The sequence below is a fragment of the Malaclemys terrapin genome, chromosome 3 (genome assembly GCF_027887155.1).
Source record: "Malaclemys terrapin pileata isolate rMalTer1 chromosome 3, rMalTer1.hap1, whole genome shotgun sequence".
Classification (NCBI taxonomy): domain Eukaryota; kingdom Metazoa; phylum Chordata; order Testudines; family Emydidae; genus Malaclemys; species Malaclemys terrapin.
This window is the reverse complement of record NC_071507.1, coordinates 46,097,372-46,122,036: the sequence shown is the minus strand read 5'-3', so window position 1 is coordinate 46,122,036 and position 24,665 is coordinate 46,097,372. Positions and strand designations below refer to the sequence as shown.

The 24,665-nt window shown below is 44.1% G+C and overlaps 2 protein-coding genes across 6 annotated transcripts in view; one reads left to right on the top strand and one right to left on the bottom strand.

The window, feature by feature from the left end:
* Positions 1–19,477, top strand: part of VASH2 (vasohibin 2) — a 65,100-nt gene extending 45,623 nt beyond the window's left edge. For both annotated transcript variants that reach the window (XM_054022372.1, XM_054022371.1), the window contains 3 exons: positions 2,777–3,158; positions 8,137–8,252; positions 16,014–19,477. In XM_054022372.1, coding sequence (XP_053878347.1) covers positions 2,777–3,158; positions 8,137–8,252; positions 16,014–16,086 — 571 coding nt within the window. In that variant the 3' untranslated portion in view covers positions 16,087–19,477. The remainder of the gene's footprint in view (positions 1–2,776; positions 3,159–8,136; positions 8,253–16,013) is intronic.
* Positions 15,531–24,665, bottom strand: part of ANGEL2 (angel homolog 2) — a 42,420-nt gene continuing 33,285 nt past the window's right edge. For 3 of the 4 annotated variants that reach the window (XM_054022370.1, XM_054022369.1, XM_054022368.1), the window contains one exon: positions 23,931–24,406. In XM_054022370.1, coding sequence (XP_053878345.1) covers positions 24,252–24,406 — 155 coding nt within the window. In that variant the 3' untranslated portion in view covers positions 23,931–24,251. Of the gene's footprint in view, positions 16,016–23,455; positions 24,407–24,665 lie in introns of those variants that run through there. The other variant, XM_054022367.1, reaches the window with a different exon arrangement.

Genomic DNA, 24,665 nt, shown 5'->3' with positions numbered 1-24,665 from the left:
CACAAAGTGAGACTTGTCCAATGCCAGCTGGGTGAAACCACCTGGAGAAAAGAATTTGGAGGACATATGAGGATCACTGGGTATTCTTCTTCACACCGCTTTAGGAACTAGGGGCTGAATTTGAGTTGATGCTACTGTATATCCGAAGTGACTCCATTGATTTCAATGGAGTTACACTGGCATAAGTATATAGTGTCAGTTCAAGTGAACTCAGAATCAGGATCCCGATCTTTTCTTTTCTTGTGTTGGTAGAAAGTTTTTTGTTCTCCAATTTCTAAGCAGCTGTCAGGCACTCCTGGTATGCAGGAAGCGGGGAGGAAAGCAGGCTATAGGCAGGGAGAATTTTCAGACTAATGCCCTATGCCATTTCAACTATGTAATGCCTGTTGTTTTTGTGTTAAAGAATTTGGGGAGGGGGGAGAGAGAGGGGGAATGCCAAAGATCCCAGGATCAGGAATTGTATATGCAACATTTTTCTTTGTTGGGTCATCCCTTGTTTTCTATACTGAGAGATTTTGGCCAGATCTTGAGCTGCAGTCGGGCAGTGTGGGTGAGAGTGCAGGGGGATAGTCTTAAACCATCTTTGTCCCTTTTGGATCCTGGGCTGATCTGTGCTAGGCCTATTCCTCTAATTCTCCCCCACAGTGCAACTTAGAGGATTTCTCCAAGGGCTGAAGGCTACTAACTTCTTCTGGCTGTTCTAGGCCTGTTCCAGCAGCTGGGGTTCAGTTGGGCATAAGGATACCCCAACAACACTACTTTTCCCGTAGCCATGTCCCCTGCCTCCACCACAGAGAAGAGTTAGCAGTTTTACCTCGCCAGAGAAACCCACTGGCAGAGCAGCATAAGGCAGTTGTGGATCCAGATTCTGTCCTCTGCTCCAGCCCCTATATGCTACTGGAGCAACTGAGGGTTCTGGAATAACCAGCTGGCTATGTTAGGGAGGAGCAGAGGGGTGTGCCATGGGTGTGGACAGCGTATGCTTTTTTGCTTCAGTGAGCCCTGGCCATGGTAATGGCCCTGAGGGAAGGGAGCTTAGAATAGTGGAATTTGAAATAGAGACTGCTCTGGGGTTAAACTAGCCCTTAGCAGCCCCTGAGGCCGGGAGAGAGTCCTTCCTCCGGCTGCATCAAGTGGCTCTCTCTGATGCAGGTGAAGATCTGGCCCTTTGACTTGAGGGGAGGCCATTTTACTCTGAGGGCAAAGGGCCTGCTTTTCTCTTTCACACTGGCTTCACGCTGGTCTGATTCCGTTGACCTTAAAGAGTTACTCTTGACTCACGCTGATGTGACTGAGAGCAGAACCAGGCCTAAAGGATCTAATTTTAGTGCCTCCATTCTAGTCCCTCCTTCTCACCCTTCAGCAAAGATAATTTGATTGGTATGCTGCGGCTGACCATATCTGTGCCCCTTGCATCTGTAACCCAGTGGTGGGTGGGTGTTATGCTGTGCTGATATGCAGAGAATATGAGTTGTTCTAGCCTACAGCTAAAGCTCAAGCTGTAGCAGCTCATATGTTTAGCTCTGGAGGTCCCTGATCCAGTCCCCAGTGTGACAGCCAAGAGGGCAGTTGTCACACACTTGGCATTCCAGACACACATGGAGTAGGGTAGGCATTTAGTGTCAGCTGTTGGTGTTGGTGAGGTGATGGAAGAAACAAAAAAGCATGAACAATATCACCTCCCTACCCAGCTGAGGCCCAGTGGGACTTGCTGGGTTCTTTGGGTAGGTTTGCTTGTGATGCTTAACAAGAAATGAAGAAGCCAGGTATTCAGAAGGCCCAACCCGTCTGTCCTAATATGCAGAGGGAGACTTGCCTGCACAAGGATGTCAGGATCATTTCTGTTTCCCCTTTAAGACCACATCTTGTCCAATTTCCTAGCTGGCAAAGGATGGCTGGATTTGGCTCCCACTGGAACCAACCAGCACCAGTCCTGAATCTGTAGGGAGCCACTCCAGAAATGATCATACAGAGGTGGCACCAGCAGGGGTTGAGGAAATGATCTAGATAACTACACGTAGCTTCCCTGTGGAGTACTGTATTATGCTGCTGTAAGGCAGCTCTCTTCTGGAGACTTCTCAAGGTGTATTTGGAATGGCTGATCACCATAACATGGTCAGGTTAAAAGATGGCTACTCTTGGTCATCTCTTTGTGCCAGTGTCTGGAGTGAATCCTTTTTTTAACCCAGCTGCTCTTGTTTTATGCATTTAATGGAATATTTGAGGACAAAAACACTCACATGGCACTGATTGTCAGAATGAAGGTGAGTTTATAAACTGGAGGAATAAAAACCTCTTCAAATGAGACCTATGGCATGGGATCTTTTGTAGCATCTGAAGGCTGTGGAGATGTGGAAAACTCTGAGCCGCAGCCAGCTCCAAAATGGAACCAAAGGAAGGTCCTTGGGAGTGCAGAACTGAGGAACTCTGCATTGGTATTAGCTGAAGGAACAAATGCTGGGGGCATGCGCTAGTTTTCCTGCATACTGGTCTGGCTTAGCCTTTTTTACAGGCTTGGTCAGGGTACTGGGAGTCAGGCCCCTTCCTGGCTCTGCTACTGACTTGGTGCGTGACCTGGGGCAAATGACATAAGCTTTCTGTGCCTCATCCACCAATAGTAAAATGGGTATTATAACACCTACCTTCCCGGGGCATTGTGGGAGTGAATGTTTTTGTAAAGGAGTCTGAGCCCCTCGGGTGGAAGGTGCAAGAGGACTTACAACAATATTTGCTTTACAACCTTTGGTCAGAGTTGCCTTAACACAATGCATATCAGATACTTAACCAATGGGCAGCCTTCCATGGAACGATTCCCAATCAGCTTTAAAACCCACTTCTCAGGAAACTATTTTCATCATGTGGTGCTTGGGATTTACTGCAATGGCCGGTACGGGTCACTGGGCATGAGCAGAAGATCAGATCTGATGGACAAACCTTTGACCTATCGAACTCTGACCGATCTCGTCTTTGAATTTGAAGATTCCTATAAAAAGTATCTACATTCAGTCAAAAAAGTAAAAATCGGATTATACGTCCCACACGAGCCACACAGCTTTCAGCCCATTGAGTGGAAGCAGCTGGTCCTCAATGTAGCAAAGATGATGCGGACGGACATAAGGAAGGAGCTGGAGAAATATGCCAGGGATATGAGAATGAAGGTAGGTGCATGCCTTGGGAGTCTGGGTCTGATTTTGTTCACACTAAATTGGGAGTAAATTGGGAGTAATTCTGTTGATGTTAATGAAGTTACATCAGAGTAAAACCAGTGTGAAATTAGAATCCGACCTGGTGTGTCCATCTAATCTGTCCCTCTGTGTGTTTCTCCTCAACTGTGTGTTGCACGTTTTCAAGTCCTTTTCTGTCACTTTTTATTTGTAGGATCTCTCCCTCCTCACCTGACATTTGTGGCCCAGAACTTCTCCTAGTTATAAGGGGTAAATATCCAGTCTGCTGTTAGCAAATAGCTTGCTGAGTCTTGAGCTTGGAAGAAAATCACTGAGCAGAGCTAGTGACTCTCTGGTGTCTGGAGAGTCATGTGCATGCTCCAGTTGTTGGCCTGGATTCTCTGCTGCACCGACTTGCTGCTTGGGACAGCAAAGAGGTAGTCCCAGGCTGTCAGGGAACCAGTTCTGGTTCCCTGATTCACTGCCCAGCCCCGTTGCATGTTACAGCAGCCTCAGAGCTGCTGTAACATGTACCTGCTGACAGTGGTCTACAAGGGACCAGCTGCCAGCTGAGTATAACCAAGGGCAGCATACTCTGGCTGTGCGTCCTCTTCTGCAGTAGGAGTTGTGGGGAGGGAAGTGTAGGAACCAGCTATGTCAGCTCTTCCCCCACTGAGAATTCCTCAGAAGAGGAATTAGGATTATATTCCAACCTCTTTGTTCTGCCAAAGTCCTAACTGCCTTCCAGCCTGTTCTCACCTGTCGAGGGAGTGAGCCCTGTTGTGTGTTGGGGGGGCGGAGTGGGGAATTTCATTGTGGAAGGGACATGGTGAGGGCTCTGCGGAAGGCAGTTCTGTTATTTCAGTGTTTCTCAAACTGGTGTCGTTGCTTGTGTAGGGAAAGCCCCTGGCGGGCCGGGCTGGTTTGTTTACCTGCCTCGTCCGCAGATCTGGCCGATCGTGGCTCCCACTGGCTGCAGTTTGCTGCTCCAGACCAATGGGAGCTGCTGGAAGCGGCGTGGGCCGAGGGACTTACTGGCCGGTGCTGCCTACAGCGACGAACCGCGGCCAGTGGGAGACACGATCGGCCAGACCTGTGGACGGGGCAGGTATACAAACCGGCCCGGCCCGCCAGGGGCTTTCCCTACACAAGCAGTGACCCCAGTTTGAGAAACACTGTTATTTCCTCTGAGTCGTTGGGTTAAAGTATCACCTCCTGTGCCTAACTAGGCCAACAGGGTATTAGTTTGCAGTGGCCTCCTGTGGCACAGAAAAGGCTGCCAAGAGGTGCACTGTTTTCTGTATCCAATTAGAGACCTGAAATTAAGTCTGCAGAGGAGTTATATGTAAAGTACTATAGCTGTCTCCAGGGTCTCACGAGCATGTGCTGTCTCATGTGAACAAATTCTCCTCAGCAGAGGACTGGAACTGGCTTACCCTTTCACTGCATCTGGTTTGGAAGTTCTGCTAGAATCCTCCCTTTCACTGATGGCAGCAGGATTGGTTCTCTGGTTTAGAATCAGCAACAGATTAATTTTTCTTTGTTATTGTTTAATCCTTAGACTGCTGGCACTTCACCGTTGGAGAGTCAGATTGAAAAGCTTAGAGGACACTTGCAGATAAAGGTCTGCGGTTGCCAAAGAGTTGAGAATATGACTCCCTTTCTGGTTGGAGATCCTGAATATGCTTCAGTGACAGCTGGGGGGTGAAGAGCAGGTTTCAGTTGCAGTGAAATTGGATTTGATGTCTCTCCAGCCATCTGTCGGCAGTTAGGGTAAAGCAGGTGCAGTCATGAAGTGTAGGGCTGCTTCCCTTTTCCGAGAGGTATGTGGCATCATTTGTAAGTTCCTTCACGTGCCACTTCTGACTTTTTGTCTGGGCAGAGAGTACTACTTACATGTGACGTGGTCTTACAGAGCCTGCCTCTACCGTTTCAGTTTGTGCACAGGCACTGGATAGCACAATGGAAAATGGGTGGTAAATCTGCCTGAACAGAGACTTCCATGTGCTGCTGCTACAGCCCCCTCTCCTGCCACTGTCAAGGTACACGTGTGGAGGATGGGATGTGGGTCTGAAGTGACTGTCCTCATCCTGGCTTCTGTCCTTGAGCACTTTCCTCACCCAGATCATTCACCTCAAGTTAATGCCAGTGAGCTGTGCAGAGCACAGTTATGATTCCAAGAAGGCAGTGGAAGGGGAGGCCCTGCCTTCCTGAATGTAAATCTGATCTCATCTGGCTTGTCTGCAGGTCAGTCGGACAATGGAACCGATTCATGCTGGGGGTCATTCTTTGGAGTTACCCCAGGGGGGAGTTTGGCCTATTGTTAGTGTCTGAGATTGTCTGGCTTATTTTGAAACCTTACAGCTTAACTTGTGTCATTGGCCAAAAACTCTGGGAGTTGGCAGGTAAGCATTTGTGCTGTCCTACAGCAATACTGCAAAGTTCTACATTGGCGCCCAGCCCAATTCTAGCTGATGGGACTGTCAGGGCAGTTTATTTGCATTAAGCCTTTTAAAACTCAGAGGATATTGTAAGATACTGAATGTTGGTTTTTAACAGATAATCAAGGGCCAGAACCTGCTTGCTTTACTTCCGCGAGGAGTCCCATTGAAACCAGTGCTGATTGCACAGTGGAGTCAGTGGGGCACCTTGCAAGAGTAAGGACCAGCAGGATTCATCCCCTAAATGTAAAGTCTCCAAACGTGCCTGCATGACAGAAGGGGAGAAAACGAAAAGAGGTTGCAAGAATTGGAGCAAGACCCGTGTGAGAGAGCACATCCCTTGTTCAGTGTGGAATGTACAGTTTGGTACGTGCAGATCTCACTCCATGCACATCTTTGTCTTCATAATAAGGTCTTGTATAGCAGTTTTCATTTGTAGCTCTGTGTTTTACAAAGGAGGCAAGCACCATCATCCCCATTTTATAGAGCTCAATGTTGTTCATCCACACTTTCCTATGAAGCTCCTCCATTTAAAAAAGGGGGGGAAATGTAACAATTAGGCCAAGGCAAGGTTTGTGGAATTTTTAGCTTGAGTGAATGTAGTTCTTATGCAAGCAAGGGGCTAACAGTGCAGGTCTCGGCAATATATAGTATTTGCAGGTGTCACAAAAGCTCGCACGTACAGCTTTGCCAGTGGACCCCCCCATGCCAACCTGCAGCACCCTGCTCTTCCACTCTCTCTGGTGGCTTATGCTGTGCACAAATAAGAGTCCAAATACACTAGGGAAATGATCTCTTGTTGACAGTGGGTTTTCTCAAGTCAGCTGAGACCAGTGTAGTTAAGGCCCCACTGTTTTCCTTCCTTTTACGGACAGAATGTGGTGTCTAGTGCGCACTAGCAGGTTTCCCTGTGATGATGGAGAAAAGATTTGTCCCCGTCAACTCCAGTTAACAGGTTTGTTGACAATAGGTCATTTGCCTAGTGTCCATCGGACCCAAATGCAGGAAGAAATACCAGATAGATTTCCATGCAGGACCAAAGAACTAGGGAGCCATATTCTTCTCTGTTCCACAGATGTAAATCTGGAGGAACTCACTGACTATTCTGGATCAACACTGATGTAACTGAGAACAGAATGTTTCCCAGGGTCTCCAGATGTGGAAAACAAGTGTACTGTGACCCTGCACTTCTGTAACCCACACTAAATCTTTCTAGTGTTCATGTTCAAACATGGGGCGAGATGAACTGCTGCACTTTGAGTCAGTCCCACTGTGATCACTCACTATGCCATGGGGATGAATGGAGTGTAATCTGCCACAGTAGAACCACTATGATTTATGCCAGCTGAGGAACTGGTCCACTATTTTTTGCCTAATCTTTAAAAGATGGCTATTCCTTATGGGATTTTTTAGATAGGGAGAAGAATTAGATCCATTATTCTCTATCATACTGGAGTAAATCAGAAGTTACTCCACTGAAGTTGGTAGAATTAATGTGGTATAAAACTGTGCTAAGTGAGATGAAAATCAGGCCCAATGATGGTATGAAAGCCTTAGGCTGAAGTTATATTCTAATTTTAGTGTAACACGTTTAATTGCATATGGAATTAGAATGATTTCAGCCTTCTATTCCACATTTTTAATACCAGATAGAATGCTAGTATCTGCAGTATATTCTGATCAAATAAGCAAGCATAGATTATTTTTATTGCATATATGCATTGAGCTCTGACATTGGACCCAGCCCTTGTGCAGAAGATGGAAAGACATAGTCCTTACCTTGAGTGTTACAATTTCAAAGCCCTCATCCTGTGAAGACTTCAGCACATGCATATTTTGAGTAGCCTCATTGGGTGAAATCCTACTTCCATTGAAGTCAATGGCAAAACTCCCATTTGTTTCCGGGGGGGGGTCAGGATTTCACCCATGGACTTCCCTGGGGCTATTCATAAGGTGTAAAGTTATGCACATGCTGTCTTTTGCAAGATCAGGTCCTTAAAATAAAAAGTGGTGTGAATGTAGTGCTGATGAAAGTCATCAGCCTAGAGGAACTCTACCCAGATGTGTGAATGGACAAGAGATGAGGAAGAAGGCCCCCTGATTGCAGAGAATCCAGCTGACAGCCCTTGAGACTCAAGTTCCAGGAACCGTTTTGGCTGTGCAAGCTTCCTTTCATGCTGCTACCATAATGTGCCTTACTGAGTTGAGGGCAACCACCCCTAAGGGGACAGGGTAATTTGTTTGCCATCCCATGATCTCTCTGCTGAGACTGCTGACTAGAAGGCCAGTTGTGGTGATGGTTTTTGTATCTGGAAACTGGATTGAGGCCACCAACTAATTTCACGACAGGGTACTGATGATAGCTTTCAGTCCTTCCCAGCCTGGGCAGGATTCAAATAAACCTCGAGACTACAGGCTCTGTGTCCCATCTCTGATCTCCAGTATTATCACAGGGTCTTTTTTTTTTTTTTTTTTTTTAAATGTTGAATAGGCCTCTTTATTCAGTGCCTCTCTTCCCTTCCTCCTTCCAGATTCTAAAACCCTCAAGTGCCCACTCTCCAATCAAAGAGAGATCACGAGGCAAGTCACTGTCCCCTCGCCGAAGGCAAGTCAGCCCTCAGAGACGGGTGTGCAGAAGAGACAAATCGTGAGTATTTCTGCTTTGCTACCGCTCATGTGTTCTTTTTGAGCTGATGCCCCATTCGTTGTTGGATCAGAAACTCAGCGTAAGGACACAGTGAAGCCAAACTATGGATTTGGAGGAATATTGGGATTCATCCGCCATCGCAGTTTCTCTGTTTGTGTATGCTACAGATATTCTGGTTAACTCTCTGGCTTTAGCTGTCAGTGCTAATAGCATGGTGGTATTGTGCATGGTCTTTACGCGGTCTCTTAAAACAGAGCTGCTGGAGGGACAGAGTTTGTATCGTGGGCTCTATACTGCTAGAAGCTAATGGAAATTCTCATAGAGGTCAAGTGGTAAGGGTCTGTGCTTTTGGAGTCAGAGGATGAGAGTTCTAGCCATGTTGTTGTTGGAGTGAAGTTCTCAAAGGCCATGCTGTGCAGCAAAATGACACCTATGAAGTACCTATGTGGCCACAAATTAGTCACTATTTATGATGAGCACTTTTTAAGTAAGTTACCAGAGGGACTGTTGGTCTAATTCTTTGTTAGCAGCTAAGAAAGAAGTTAGACTGACTTTCTAAATCTATTTTAATGCGGGTAGCAGCTGATGATTTAACAGCAGGTTTACATTTTACACGTAAATTAATTTTCTATCTGCATCATTATATTTTGGGCCCATCAGCAGGGGCTCCAGTCCTCATTTAGTGTCTGGATAATTATAGTAGTTAAAGGCCCTGCCACTCCAGGCACTTTCCCTTCCCATATACTCCTTGAGGGATATTTTCATCTTTGGGTTTCTAACACGGCTACGGCAGTTGTTCGAATGGCACAGATGTTCATTCTGGAGAGGAGTGTCAATGTTGCTGGCTTTACAAAGAAGCCTCAGGCTTTCTGAGAGCCAACTGCTGAGCAAGCGTCAGCTGCACAGCAACCTGCTCCCTTCTTATTGCTTAATGTATGTAAAATGAAAGGACCAGTGAAATAAAAGTAGTCTAGCTTTGACCCACTGGAGTCATGTGGTGACTCCATGGGCTGCAGTGTCTGCATTTCCGCGTGAAACACACACACCTGCCCGGGACCCTACTCTTGCACGGTGTTCTTTGTGCTCCATCTCTAATGGTATTACATATATAGTCCAAGGCTTTATTTTACTATAATGACTTGTAACTAGACAGCAGAGCTAATTAGAGCAGGGAATTGAGACTCCTTGCATGAGATTTCATTCCTGCTCCGGCCCCACTAACTGGTGGCATAAAGGAGGGGCTCTGAAGTTCTGCATCCAGCTATGGGGAGGATTCCCTCAGCACAGGAACAGGGAAAGACCGCTGTAAGACTGCCTTCTGAGCCTCCCCTCGCCCCCCAAGCGCTGCCTAGGGGGAATGCAGCAGGAGGCTGTGTATTGGGGACTGGGCTGCAGCATGTAGTGCTGTAGAGATTCCAGGCAGTGCTGTGGTCCCCCAGGGCAGAACGGACTTAGGGCATTGTCTTCACTTTAACATAGTTGTGTAGTCGCGGCATATAAAAAACCCACCTCCATTAGGGGAATAGCTCCCAGTTCTGTAGCACTGTCTACACTGACACTTTACAGCGCTGAAACTTGCAGCACTCGGGGGGGTGTTTTTTCATACCCCCGAGCAAGAAAGTTGCTGCGCTGTAAAGTGGCAGTGTAGACAAGGCCTTAGACCGATTCCATGGGAGAAAGAGAAGAAGAAAAGTCGCCAACTGTGATTAGGTTTGGAATGTCTTTATTTACATAGTAACTTTGGATGTTTAGCCTATTGATCTGAAGTCCGCCAGTAGCCTGCAGCTGCCATACCACGAAGGAATGGAATGTAGATTAACTGGACATACTATATGAATGCCATACCATTCAGCCTGGAATGTAGATTAACTGGACATACTATATGAGGAAAACCTCAAGAGCTGTATGTGCGCACACGGTGGCCTTCCTAAATCTGTGTGCAGTCTACCTGGGCCTTTCCACAAGGACCAAGCTGCAAGGGTTGATCTTGAACAGAGGCACCTTTCCACCATCGGAGAAAGAGAATTTCAAAAATGTTAAATGTGGATTCCTAAATCCATATTCAGGCACCTAACTATGTCCTGCTTTTCAGAAGTGCACAGTACTCGCTGCTGCTCATTGACTTCTAGGGGAGTTGTAGCCGCTCCTTTGGAAAGCAGGCCTCTTAGTAAAGATGCCTGGACACGCCTGGTTTAGGTAAAGGTTGAAGAAGCTGCTGTTAAATGATGCTCCTTCCCATCATTATACAGTCTGTTTACACTAGAATGTGATTCACTGTAGTCACCAGGAGCCAGATTTTCAAAGGTGTTTAGGTGCCTAAAGATGAAGATAGGCACGTAGTGGAATTTTCAAAAGCACCTCGACTGCTATCCTACTGATGCCTATCTGTCTTTAGGCACCTAAATATTTTAGTATCTGGCCTGTGGAGTCTGACTTTGCTCTCATTTACACTGGGGTAAATCAGGAGTAACTAAGCCAGTGGAGTTACATTGGTGTAAAACTGATGTGAGTGAGCAGAATCCGGGCCTTGTTTTAAAACCACACTAACCCCTAGGACACTGACTGACTCGCAGTTATGGTAGCTTGGGCACTGGCCACATTCCTCTTTTCAGCCAAGCCATTGTGGAACTGCCCTGCAGATGGTTCTGATGCTGTAGATAGCCTCTTGTTGGGAGACCATCCCTTCCAATTCCAGGAGCCCCTTGCTTTCTGAGCCTGCTCCCCTCTGTGGCCAAACGACTCTTGGTTCCTGCCTAGTGTAACTGGAGCTATCAGACTTGAGATGGGAGGGAAGCGAAGGGGCAAAGAGGTGAGTTTAGTGCCACTTAGAAAGTGACTTGGGAGGACTGATGTGTGTATGCTGGTCCTGTAGGGTTAAGAGGTTTCCAAAGGTTAATTAATGCAGGGAAGGAAATACATAAAGGAAACTTGTGCACTCCCCCCTCTTTTAGCTGGGAAGAACGTAGCTGTTTTGAGATGGCCTCAAATTTATTCATCTAGCAAAAAAAGATGTTTAGGCACCTGTGCTCCTAACCAAACAGTGAACAGCTAGCGAGTGGATATGGGCATTGTACATCTTATCTCTTTATGAATCTCTTATTTGCATGCTCTAATTATAGCCAATTACTGAGTAGAGAGGCCCTTCATGCCACACAATACCCATCCTAGGCTGAGCTACATTATTAGCTGGTAGAGACTGAATAAGATCCTGGCATTCGCTGGAGAGGGTTCACCTGCTGATGGCAAGCTGTTATTACAGACTGCTCTTTGTCGACAATAAAATTATATAGGCCCCTCCTGGGAAGAGACTCAGCGTACTGAAGCTGAAATGTTTTCACTACAGCATTTTCCTGAGCTCAAGAGCTGATGTGCGACCTTCTGTTTCTAGGGGGATTATATACATCCCAGAGGCACTGTAGCCTCACAATTGAATAGATGTGGGGTTGGGGGAAGGAGGGCCAGACCTGTGGGGTTGCTGCCCCCTCTGCAGGGATGGGGATGCTCTGCCCTGCGTGCGGCTGGGTGGCTGCTCCAGGTCCCGTCTCTCCGAGCTCTAGCCCCACCGCTGGTGGGAGTAGTATCCCAGACCCCTCTCCTACCTCTGGGCTCCTGGCCTGCTGGGTTGCCTCAGGCCCAATTAAATGAATCCAGTGGCAGTAGCAGTGGGATCTGGGCCCTGCAGGGGCAGGAATGAAACCTGAGTGGTGCTGTGACCCCATGTGCCAGGTCACAACATCACTCGGTCAAATTTGGCCCAGCAGCCATTCTGTCATGACAGAAGAGTGGCTGGGCCAAACCTAAGTGGCCCTTTGCAGTGCACCCAGTGCACATTCATTAATCCTGATTTTTGTGAGTTAAATTGCACCCATAGGTTCCTGCTAGAGCTGCCCCATATCTACCCAACCTTTCACCTGCATGCTAGTGCTTAATAAGCCCACATTGTGTGTGCAATGCTGTGGATGCACCAATGGAGGGAGTGTTCTGAAATGTTGGCTCCTATTACATTGTTAGGTTCAGGCCTTTCACAAGGACAGGGTACCTCCAGCCCAGTGTAAACACATCCAAATAGAATAGCTTCAGTTCCTTCCATTGTTCATTACAGTTTAATGAGTTTTGTATTTTCCTAAAAGAGCAGAATGCTAATCCAGGCTTTCAGAAGATAATCTTGAGTTAATTCTGTGCATCTACTATAGTTACAAGTGAAATACAATAGGGATAGATTAATCCATGAAAACGTCTAATTAGACAATCTAGCTGGATGGAGCCATGCAGAAGAATCTCCCCCATTACTTAGTTTTGCACTGAAAACCTCTCAAACGGGAGAGTTATTTCAGATTAATTTTTAGTTTTATTTAAATTAGAGCTTAATCCTGCAGACACTTACTACTGGATATACAGCTTGCTACAGTGGAGGCCAAGCACTATGCCAGGCACTGTTTGCAGGATCAGGCCTTTGTAGTCTGATTCGCCTCTCATTTTCACTGGCATAAATCTAGAGTAGCTCCACTGAAATCAATGGAGTTATACCAGTGTAATACTGATATATAAGGAGAGAATCAGGTAGGGCTACCATATGTCCGGATTTCCCCAGACATGTCCGGCTTTTCAGTCTATAAATAGCTGTCGGGGGGGAGGGGGTTAAAAATCTAAAAATGTCCGGGATTTCCCCCCGGTCGGCTATTTATAGATAGAAAAGCGGCAGCCAAGCGCCGCTGGGCACCCAAAGCCCCTTCCCTGCTCCCCCCATCCCCTGCAGCCTTACCATGCTGTCCCGCCCGCAGCTGTCTTTCCCCTCCCCTGAACGCTCCACCACCCTGCTCCTCCCCCTCCGTGGCTTCCCGCGAATCAGATCTTCGCGGGAAGTCTGAAAAGAAGCAGGGGCAAGCGGGAGGCAGCAGCAGGTAAGCTGGGGCGGGAGGAGGAGAGCTCCGGGGAGGCGCGGCCCTGGCCGAGCGGCTCCGTCCGGCCCGGGCCGACCCCCGGCCCGGCTCGGGCCCCAGCAGCGCCGGCCGAGCACCTCTGGCCCGGCCCCAAGCCCCGCAACCCCGGCCGGAGCGCAGCCCGATTCCTGGGCTCTTTAAAGCCGGCCCTTGTCAGGGGACAGGGAGGGGGGGTTGGATGGGTCGGGAGTTTGGGGGGGGCTGTCGGGGGCAAGGGTGTGGAGAGGAGTTGGGACAGTCAGGGACAGGGAGCGGGGGGGGGTTAGATGGGTCTGGGGTTCTGGGGGGGCTGTCAGGAGGCAGGGGTGTGGAGAGGGGTCGAGGCAGGCAGGTAGCAGAGGAGGTTGGATGGGTCAGGAGTTCTGGGGGTCCTGTCGGGGGCGGGGAGCAGTTGGATAGGGCATGGGAGTCCCCGGGGGTCTGTCTGGGGGTAGGGGTGTGCATAAGGGTCGGGGCAGTCAGGGGACAGGTAGGGTCATAGGGCGTTCTCAGGAGGGGGCAGTCGGGACAAGAAGCAGGGCGGCTTAGATAAGCGGTGGGATCCTAGGGGGCAGTTAGTGGCAGGGGTCCCAGGAGGGGGCAGTCAGGGGACAAGGAGTGGGGAGGGTTGGAGGTTCTGAGGGGGGCAATCAGGGGGTGGGAAGTGGGAGGGAGTGGATGGGGGTGGGGCAGGGTGGGGCTAGAGCGGGGCTCCTCCCCCCCCCCCAGTGTCCTCTTTTTTGCTTGTAGAAATATGGTAACTCTAAATCAGGCCCATATTCAGTTTAAAGCCACACAGTGGTACGTACATATTTAATTATACATTTAAATAAAAAGCTATATGTTGTTTTTTATCCTTTTGGAAAATTTTACAAGGATAAAGCAAAAAAAAAAAAAAAAAATCCTTTAAATTGTAAGGTGTTGCCTTAGCACATGATGGTCCCTTGTTTGGTTCTGTTCTTTCTGCTCAACCCAAAGCAGAGGGGCTGGTAATTCTGATTCATCTGTATGAAACTGGAAACCAGTGCTTCATTTTTAATCTGGGAAAGAGTTAGGGACTGGATGTAATGCAAGAGTCAGCACCAGTAACTGTGCTGCTAAATGTCAGCTCACAAAATATATTGTCTTCTCAGCTAATATTACGTGAAATTTTAAATGCATGTTAGGTGAGTGTAATAACGTGCATCTCTAGTGAGACTGACTTTGATTAGACGTTGACAGGAAAACTGTAGTAGTTTTAGTGCTGTTCTAGAAGCCTAGAGATTGATGTACTTCATTAGGATATACAAGGAGACTTTAAAGCAGTATTTTAAAATACCTGAAGATATTTCACAATCAGTATGAACTGAGGAGCTGGTTCGTGCCTGTGGCTGCCATTTTAGTCACAATTCCAACAGGAAATGCAGCCTGATGGACATGTTAGGCCAGGAAGATCAGAGCTGCTCAGACCGTATTTATATAGCACAGTTACAAGGCCTGATTGTATCCCCATAATCCACATGGAAGGGACCCTCAGTGCAAGTCACTCCCCCACCATGGGAAAAGAAAGGCGGCTCTGATTCCTCCATGTTAATGTTCTCCTGCCCTTTTCCCCCAAGCCTCATGTATGTTGCAGGTACTGGGATTCACAAACAGGAGGGCTGGTGGGAATAGGCAGGTTGGTAAGAGGTGGGCAGGCTCAAGGGAATCATCCTCCTCCTGCCTCCCCCCCGACTTGCAGAAGAAAATTAATACAACTCCAGGCTCTACTGACCCAACTGCTGCGATTCCCCCTTTAAGGCTGTGGAAGCAGAGCCAGGGTGTTGGCCTTCATGGACACGGAGCTGATCTCCCACTGGCTGTCTGGGGTCTGCACAGGCTCTGGGAGATGGAGCTATGGCTCTATCCTCTCTGAAGGAATATGTGAAAAACCTCAACAACAACCTTGCAGAGACTTTCTCAGGCTTAATCCCCTCATAGGTGATTGGGCCCATAGTTAAGACACTTTCCTTTCTGCAACGTGTTTAAAAGCTAAATAGGACACAGGGTAACCATTCAGAAGAGGATGCAACTATTTATAAAGCTAGTTGTAGAAAGATTGACTAAACAGTTCAATTTGTGAATAGTTAAAGGAGCATTAGCTACTTGCAATAAGGTTCCCAAATCTCAAAAGCTATATGAATTCATAGTAGAAATGTGTTATTTTCTGCCCTCACCTTCAATGGTGCAACACTCTTAATCAAAGAGCAGAAACTATGCATCTCAAATGAACAGCTAATAGTCAATAGTGAACTGCTCCAGTTACAACTCCATTGGAAAGTTGTGTCCAAACTAAGTGGCAGAGAGAGTCACAGGAAAAAGGACTGGTTAGTAAATGATATGCCAACCAAAAAAGCCCGCAATTTTATTGATCCAATTCATTAGAGCAGGTTAAATCGTATTCACCAGAAAAAAGGAGATGTCTGAAGAGGTTGACTTTTAACTTGAGCATCTCTCTTCTTCTCACTTTTCTAAATAAATCCTGCATTTTTCTGAAACGATTTTTGCTGTTTAATGTTTATCTATGTAATGCTTAAATCCTTGCAAAGGAGCCGGCAATGCACAGGATTTACCTTTAAAGGATTTACCCACAGTTCCCCAAGTCTCTGCATGCAGCTCTGATCTTCCCGCCATCACAATGTGAAGATAACATGGATGCTTTCTGCATAATTAGTTCATTCAACAAAAAAAGTTTTTACATTAGATTAAGTGACAAGAGACTTTGTTCCATTAGTTTCTTTTTTTGCAATGGTGTTTTCAATTGCACAATCTCTGTGTCAAAGAAATGCTGAACGCTGACCACCTCTTCCCTCTTTCATTGCAGGCCTGCAGTGATGGACAAGAAAGGGGGTGATCTCACTACATTGAATGAAGTGGGCTATCAACTACGCATCTAACAAAGCCATACGCCAGATGGAGGGCTTCCATGGTGCTTCTCACTGCACACATTACCCTATGCTCCGTTGAAAGAAAGGGGAGGTGGGGGAGAAGAGAAACCAGGACTATTTATTAAGAACTTGTGGATTTTATTTAAAGTTTCACCTAGAAAATAGAAATTCTAGAATGATGGCAGTATTATTTTTTTAAATTCAAGTGACATCAATGAAAAACTAAATTATCGACAGGATTTCTTCCCCTCATCAAATAGGAGGGAACCACTGTGTGTTTTTTTTTTTAATTTAAATAATTGTTTCTAATCTATTTAATTGGCTTTTAATATTGTGCTCCATTAGTAGTATTAGGAGTGGTGATGAAATATTTCTCGTTAGTGTTAACATGCTGGGGTGCAGTCGGTTTAAACATCAAGTCAATATTAATTTTTATTCAGCAATAAAAATAGCAGTGCAGAGGTGGATGTGACTTTTTAAAGTGTATTACCTCAGTATACAAGAGATATGCAAAATTGACCATTTTAATTTTATAACCAATTTGTACTGTTTTCCAGCATTTCTGGGAGTACTATGTAACTGCATTAGATGTACCCCGCCACTCTTTATTATGTGCATGCCTATGAAAAAGTGTAAGGTTTGATGCAAGTGTCTTCTTGAAAGCACTGCTGTCTTAGAAATACAGAGAACCAGTTGAGGTTTCTGTTTGGGTTTTTTAATAACTGACCAACAATGAATTTTTAAAATTTCATAATTTTTTTAAACTTTGTCACAAGCTTTTAAACTTTGCAGACTACAGTGTTAAAGCACAAGACCTGGAGATCATTGTTTTGTAGAGGCTAGCATTTGCATTGTATTAACAGTCAAACTGTGTGTTCAGTCTCAGACTCACGAGGAAATGTCAGAATCAATAGGCTTCCTTGAGAGTTTATTTTTCTATCCATATTTGTGTGTAATTTTGAATCATTTTTGTCTTTTGAAGGTTAAACAGTCTAAGGTGGTGATGCCTTTGTGTCTTATATTAAGATCAGACATCACAACTTAGTTAGGGAAGATTCTCCTTTATATGCATTACAGTGACCTTTAAAAAGAGATTATTGTTAGAGTAGGCGTAGCAATAATAGTTGATTTTCACATTTTTTTCAAGAACAAGTTTGTCTATTCCTCCATCCTTATGGTGTCCTTTTGCTGATGGATTTAACTAGCACTACGGATGTATGGCTGGCTTTTCAAACCAGCTGAGCTCCCATTTAAGGACCTAATGGAAGTAGTCAGATTTTTGAAGTGGCCAGATTTTCAAAGTGCTCAGCACCCAGGAGTTCTCATTGAACTCTGGGAGTTAGTGGGTGCGGAGTACTTGAAAGTTTAGCCACTTCATTTAGGTACATATATGGGAGCTGAGCTGTTCTGAAAATCTAGCCTGTACACTGTAAGCCATGCTTTCTAAAGTTTTAAAAAACAAACAAGCCAGAAACATGGGGCACTGGGGCCTTTTTGTCCTTCGGATTTTCTGAGGAGATGAGGTGGAGAGGTAAAGAAGACGACAAACATAATACTTACTAGAATCTTACTAAGGCATTTGGGCTTTTGGAACACTGTGAATGAGCCAGTGATGAAATGGATACAGAAGCAGATGGGACTGCCAACAGTAATTTGAAGAAAACATAGTCCTGCATGGGAAAGCTTTTCATACTGTGTAGTGGGCAAATACTTAGATAGCACAGGACAAGATGACGATACAAAATAAGTGCTTCTGTTATAAACGTTAATATAGCTTCCATTAAATATAGCTTTCGGTTTAATTCCAGTTATACATGAGACAATTCAAAAGACTCCAATATACCTCTATCATACGAGATGTATATGAATAAAGCTTTAATATTGTGAGAAGTAGGAGCCCCAGATTTAATAAATATTTAGCTGTTAAAGAGAAATCAGTCCCCGAAGTTGGAATCGGATTTTCCATGACCTTGCAGCTTGCGTAGTCATTTTTATATGTGCATGGTGTAAGCACGACTACTCACTTTACACAGGTGTGAATGCAGGTGCAAGGTCATAGTCATTTTGGTGGGGTAGAGAGAGGTGAATTTTATTATAAAGTAAAAGTACTAAGGCAGTTGATTTACTGTAATGTCAGATGGAAAAATTTCCCAAGCAAGCTATTGCATAAACACTGAATAATGTACTGATCTGTTGTCTGGCCTTTCTTATGCCTGGAGGAAGAGAACATGACTTTCTATAAAAAGTCGTGGAATTTTTGCAATACACAATCGTGAAATAAGCTACAAAATGACTAGAGACTAAATTAAGGCCCCAGTCTGGCAATCAGCCCTGGCAGGTCCTGCTGCAATTGAACAGGGCTCCACTGAAAGTGGCTAGGTTTGCTACAGATATGTTTGGAGCTCATTGCAAGCTTGAGGCTATGTATTTCCCCACTTTTTAGTTCCTTTCCCCCCCCCCCATACCAAACAGACAAAAAACAGCTGGTAACTTCTTTTCCTAATTCACATTTCATTTTGGTTACTCAAAACGATTCCCCCTCTGTCTGAAGAACAGCACCGGTGATTATGACCTGACTGAATTTAGAGGATTTCCTTTTCCTGAGTTCTGGAGAGGGTTCCTTGCAGTGAAACATCATTACAGCCCACAACCTTTTTGTTTTGTGTATTAAGTCTTATTTGCTTTAAAATAGGTTTTGACTAGGATGGGGTTTTGGGGGGGAGGGAGGAGGTTAGGTGCCGGGGTAAAGAATGAGAAAAATCATGGTTTGTATTAGTGTAAAATTTTAAGCCATTATGATTATCAATAGAATTTAAGTTCTAAAATATGTACTGCTCAGTGTTTTGTGACCTTGTAAGCATCAGCCAACTGTTAGCGTACACAACAGGTTCCTCATTAATGAAGTAATAAGGAAAATAAGGTTTAGTTAAGCAACAGAAGCCTTGATTTTAACTGCACTTTGGTGCCATTAGAATATACTTGATTTTGAAAAAAAATATTTGGTTTTTCTACAGTACCCTGCCTATTTTGCATTTCTTCCAACTTGATGATGCGGTTTTACTGGCATCCGGAGTATTTTGGGTTACATGGTTTATCTGAACGCTAACTTACTACACCGAAGCTTTTCTAAGCTATAAAGCTGTGACAAATTATTTTGTACCTGGTTTGTTTTGAAGTACAAGTGAATTTTATTCAATTTGCTCTTGCACTTGCATTTTTGTCTTACCTTTTAAAACTGATTCCAACTGCCTGTTTTTCTAGCTCATTGCAAACTTGTCAAACGGTATTCTAGAAGAATACATGTGCATGGCTCCAGGTCTTGCTTTTCTCATCACTTGTATGTTTATGTGCAGCATGGAACTTTAATAAAATGTCTTGGTCTCTTTTTTTTAATAGCCTAGTATTTTGGAATGTGTATTAATGTACAGGTAGTAGTAGTATGAACTAAATTATATAGTCATTATGGGGAAAGTGTTTTTAAAGCAGTCACTCTGATTCAGTCATTGTAGGCTAGTAACACCAGAATGGAGGAGGGGTTAATGCAAAATTTCACAAATCTTCAATATTAAATCAGCCAACCACTATTTGGCACAAAGTAACCTAAGCATTAAGCCCTTAATCACATGGTGAGTTCTTGTTTCCCCTAGTGATGGTACCTGCCAAGAAACTGAAAGACAGTATCATACCCTTGAAATCTCTCTGTGGAACAATAAACACCACTCGCTCAGCATCTTTCATCAGTACCGAATGCTACATCTCCCCCTTAACAGCTGCTGCTGCTGCTTTATTGTCAGGGCAAAGTTTCTGCTCTATCCAAAGCATTGTCACCAGTTAAGAACTGTCTCTTGAAGAGAGAAGTAAGTTATTCAGGTTCTTTGCTAATAATGTGCTGATGAAGCAGAACAGTATTAGTGGCCTTGTTGGTTTAGATTTGGGCAGGAGGGAAATAGGGAATGTCCTTAAGGCATGCAGGTGGCTTCCTTCAACACCTTGGTTAACTGGCTGTTAAGTTTCAGAGTAGCAGCCGTGTTAGTCTGTATCCGCAAAAAGAACAGGAGTACTTGTGGCACCTTAGAGACTAACAAATTTATTAGAGCATAAGCTTTTGTGGACTACAGCCCACTTCTTCGGATGAATGCAGAGTGGAATAAATATTGGAGATATATATATACACACATTGTATCTCCTCAATCTTTATTCCACTCTGTATGCATCCGAAGAAGTGGGCTGTAGCCCACAAAAGCTTATGCTCTAATAAATTTGTTAGTCTCTAAGGTGCCACAAGTACTCCTGTTTGTGGCTGTTAAGATGTAACCAGCCTGCATGTAAGTACCCTGCAGTTCTAGCAGCACCAAATAGCTATCTGTCAGATAAAACTAGGCTAAGTTTTACTTTCATTTTCTGAAGTGTTTGGCTTGTTAAATTGGTAAACAAACAATAACCTCTTTCAAAACTGTGACCAGATACAGACTAGCACTATACATAGTTCATCCCTTGGCTTGGCTCCACTATCCTGTAGGGATAGAAGAAAGAACTGTGTGTGTTCAAATTCAGATTTTTAGGAAGTTTTCACTGTCCTTGCTTGTTACCCTCTTTCTACCAAACCACGATTATGCTTTGCAGGGCAGGGAGGTGGAATGGAGGAGGAAACTCAATTTTTCAGCATGAACATTTTTTTTCTTTGAACTATTTTCTGTTTAAGTTTGTCCGGTCTACAATCCCTTGTATGAACTATGAGGTCAGTATGGATTACAGCAGTATGGGAGCTGGTGCTGACAAGTATGTGCATTGAGTGTACCAAAACCTGAAAATGTTTCGGTATAGCTAGGGCCTTGGCTTGTATCAGCACTGCCTGTTACAAAGCCACAAGTGGAGGGTTCAAAAAGAACAGGCCTTTAGGAAGAACTAGAAGCCACTCGCTGGCAGAAGAAAATGAGATCTGAGCCTGCCCCTTCCCCTATGAAGTCAGGAGTTGGGAGAAAGTGTGTATCATACAGTGTTCCAGCCTGTTATGCAGCAGCCTAATGTTGTGTGTGGCGTTAGTGGTGAGTTGCGATGCATTGCTAAAATTGTACGGGGAGGAGCAGTGTTGCAGTCAGTGATAAGGTAGCTCTAGTTTTTCATGCCTGACTCTTGTTTTCAGCCATTAAAATGCAAGAACTCTGCCACTAGTTGAGCCTGAGCAGTGGCTTAGCACAAGTTGTGCCAGCTCAATAAGTGTGGGACAGGTGTGACAGTTGAAAACGTAAGTATGTTAAAGATAGGTGGTATATAGCCTAAATCTCAAAGTCTGCCCATCTCTTAGTTGGGGGAATAGGCTGTATGTGCAACCCCATCACCTTGTAGGGTTGTTAGGATGGTCATGGTTTTTATTGTAACATCCTTATTAAAATAATTACAACTTAAATTGATTTAGCTTTATCATATGAATTATAGATAAATAAAAGCTGCCATACTGACAGAGCTCCAGCTTCAGTGGAAATCTTTAGTTTCCCTTAGGCAGCAACTATTTTTAGTGAAAATGTTTCAATTGTCTTCATGTAAAGGATATTCAAGGAGCTGTAGAGTACTTAGCACCACTGTTAGTCAGCTGTTTTGCCAGAAACTCTAGCACTATTACATGAAGAGTAAAAAAGGGTCTAGCTCTCACCCTTTCCTCACTTCAATTATATAAAGCTGGAGACTTTCCCAGTGTTCTTTAAACATCACAGCTGAACCATTTTAAAAACAGGTAAATTTATCAAATTCTACCCATAGCCACCTTTTTAGTTAAAAAAACAAAAACACAACCCTCCACCATGAATCAGAGTACAAGTGTGTGGAGTGCAAAGCTCATATGTTCAGGCATTGACGTATACACAGACAGACTAATACGTGCTTCTGTGATATTCCATGTACAACCTCTACTACTCTCCCCGAGCACTATAAATTTTCACTGTTTACTGATCTCCCTTAATCTGTCCTAGCAGCAAAAGAAAAAAATGAGGGTAACTACCAAGGACAGCAAAAACTTTCTAAAAATCTGACTTTGAACACACTAGGTCAGAGACAATGAACCAGGCAGAACAACCAATAAGCTTAGTGCTAGGCTCTCTTTTCCCATGTACTATGGAGCACGTTAGACCCACTGAAACAAAGTGGGAATTACTGTCACTGTTAATTGATTATATAATCTAATAACTCCAATTTAAGAGGTGCAGTGGTTATGGGAAAGGCAATGGAACAAGGAGCTGAATGAGTGCTTTGGAAGACAACATGGGGATGTTTGCAGGAGAAAGCAGGTGCCACCAGGGGTCCTTTTGCTCCTCCAGAGCAGGGGATAGAAGTCTGAGCCAGCAGCAATCTTTTTCTCCCACAGTGACAGTACTTCAACCCTTTCTGCTATCTACCCTTGCTCCTATACAGATCATCCACATTCAGCACTTATACAACAGGCTGAGAAGATGGCCTTTTCAGATTTATCTGGTGCCAGATATTTGTGACATTGTCACAAAAAGTTAAGTTATGCAGCCATTTGCCTGGCAGCATAGCTGCATGTACTGGCCCCAGAGCTTAGAAGCTTTAACCTAACCCACATAAAATCGGGTATGCCAAGAAGTATCTCCTGACTATTTTTAAATAAAATAGCTAGCATTGTTTTTCTGCATTAACTGAATGGATGGCTATAGAGCCAGACAGATTAGCTCACTGTGCAGATAGATCCTTAAGTCACAATCGAGTTAGCAAAGATCAGAGAAAAACCATTCAAGCAGAACCAAAACTCCAATCACCCCAAAACATTAAGTCTGAATTATGAGTTCAATCAACTGGACTGTCATTGGCCCCACATTCCTCTGAAATAATGTTTAGCTTAAGTCTCAGAATATAAAATGACAATCAAGAAGATGGTTATTCTGTAATTAAAATAGTAAAATTAAAGTTAAAATACAGAAAATGGGACATGAAAGTGGACTGAACATAAATGTTTCTGAATTCAGCTGCTTATTGGAATATAATGATCAAGTAGAAGTTTCAGGTTTTTTCTAGCAGCACACTAGTGACAGCAACTCTATTTAGTAATTATACTTCTGTTCGTTAAATTCTATGAGATAGGTATATCTCCATATAACTGGAAGGGACCTTGAAAGGTCATTGAATGTATGGATCTGTGTGTGATTGAGTTAAGTCACAAGAATTTCTGTTTGTCCTCCCCTCAGCCAAGAAGTTTGTTAATGTAGCACATTAAGGTTTCATCTGTAAGTCCTAGGTGTTTTGCAGGGTATGCTGTGTCATGGTCTATTATGAAACTGAACATGAGGGAATCTTTAAATGCTGAATATTCTGAAGCTGTAGTAATGTTACAATATTTAAATGATGAATACATGAAAAATAGCCTCACCTATTCCATAAACACTTCCAAAACCTCAAAAGGTCAGACTCCCAGATAAGTCTGTTTAAAACAAACAAAGTGTTTAAACATGAAAACTCTGTCAGAGCTACCTGTGCTTTACTGCTCTGTGTTCAGATACCACAAGTTGCCTACTTGGTTTCATTTCAGATTCTTTTTAAAGCTTCTGCAAATCAGCAAAACATGTTATACTCTTGTAAGATTAACCATTACACAATCACTTTTTAGAGCATAACTAATTACGATACTGCAAGAACAGGCCCAATCCGGCTGTCCTGGCACTAGCTAAATTCCTGCTGAGGGACTCCAAGATTGTGCCCAATATTTAGACAGTTGGGGAGGGCAACAAAAGCAACTTGAAATAGAATACACTTGAAACTACATAGATACCTACTTTGAGCTCATTATGAAGCTTGCTACAAACACACAATCTTTTGCTTGAAGGATTGAGAGAAATACACTGTACTTAAGAACCATCACCCATTTTACTATGATTTACAATAAAAACATCTTTTTTAAAAATAATGCCTTTTTCAGATTATAGCACAGACATTTTCCATTATCAAAAAGAGGAAGCTAATGTAAACTCATTTCTTTTTGTCTTAATGACTCCACAAAGTAATTTGAGCAACTTTATAAAGAAATCTATTTAAAAACTCTACTTTACACAACACTAAAAATTCAGCATGCAGGCATTACTTTAACCAGTCTGGAAGTCCTTGAATTAAAAAAAAAATTACAGGAAGAGACGGTGAAGGAAAGTGCAGATATAAAAATAATTTGGGAATTATTCTTCAATAAGCCTGAACTGAGCTAGTAAGGACAGGTGATCAGAAGAGTTATGTTCATTGGGAAGACCATTAACTGTCCACAGATCTTGCTCTGTTAAAAGTGATAATCTACCAAGAAGCTTCAGACTTCCATCAAAAGTATCTTCGGCTCCTACATAAAAAGAAAAGAAGAAAAGTATGTGCAGAAAACACATAGTTGTGAGCCAAATCATACATACCCACACCCACCTTATACATGGAAGGAGGTCTCCAACCTGGGCAGAGTGGCCTGTGATGTCTTAATACAACGCTTTGGTAACAATGATGCTATACACAAATCACTTCACAGCTGATTATATCCACTATGTTTTGTGAGAGTTAAGATCGTTCTATACGTAACAAACAAACAAGTCCTTTGACACAGTAACTGT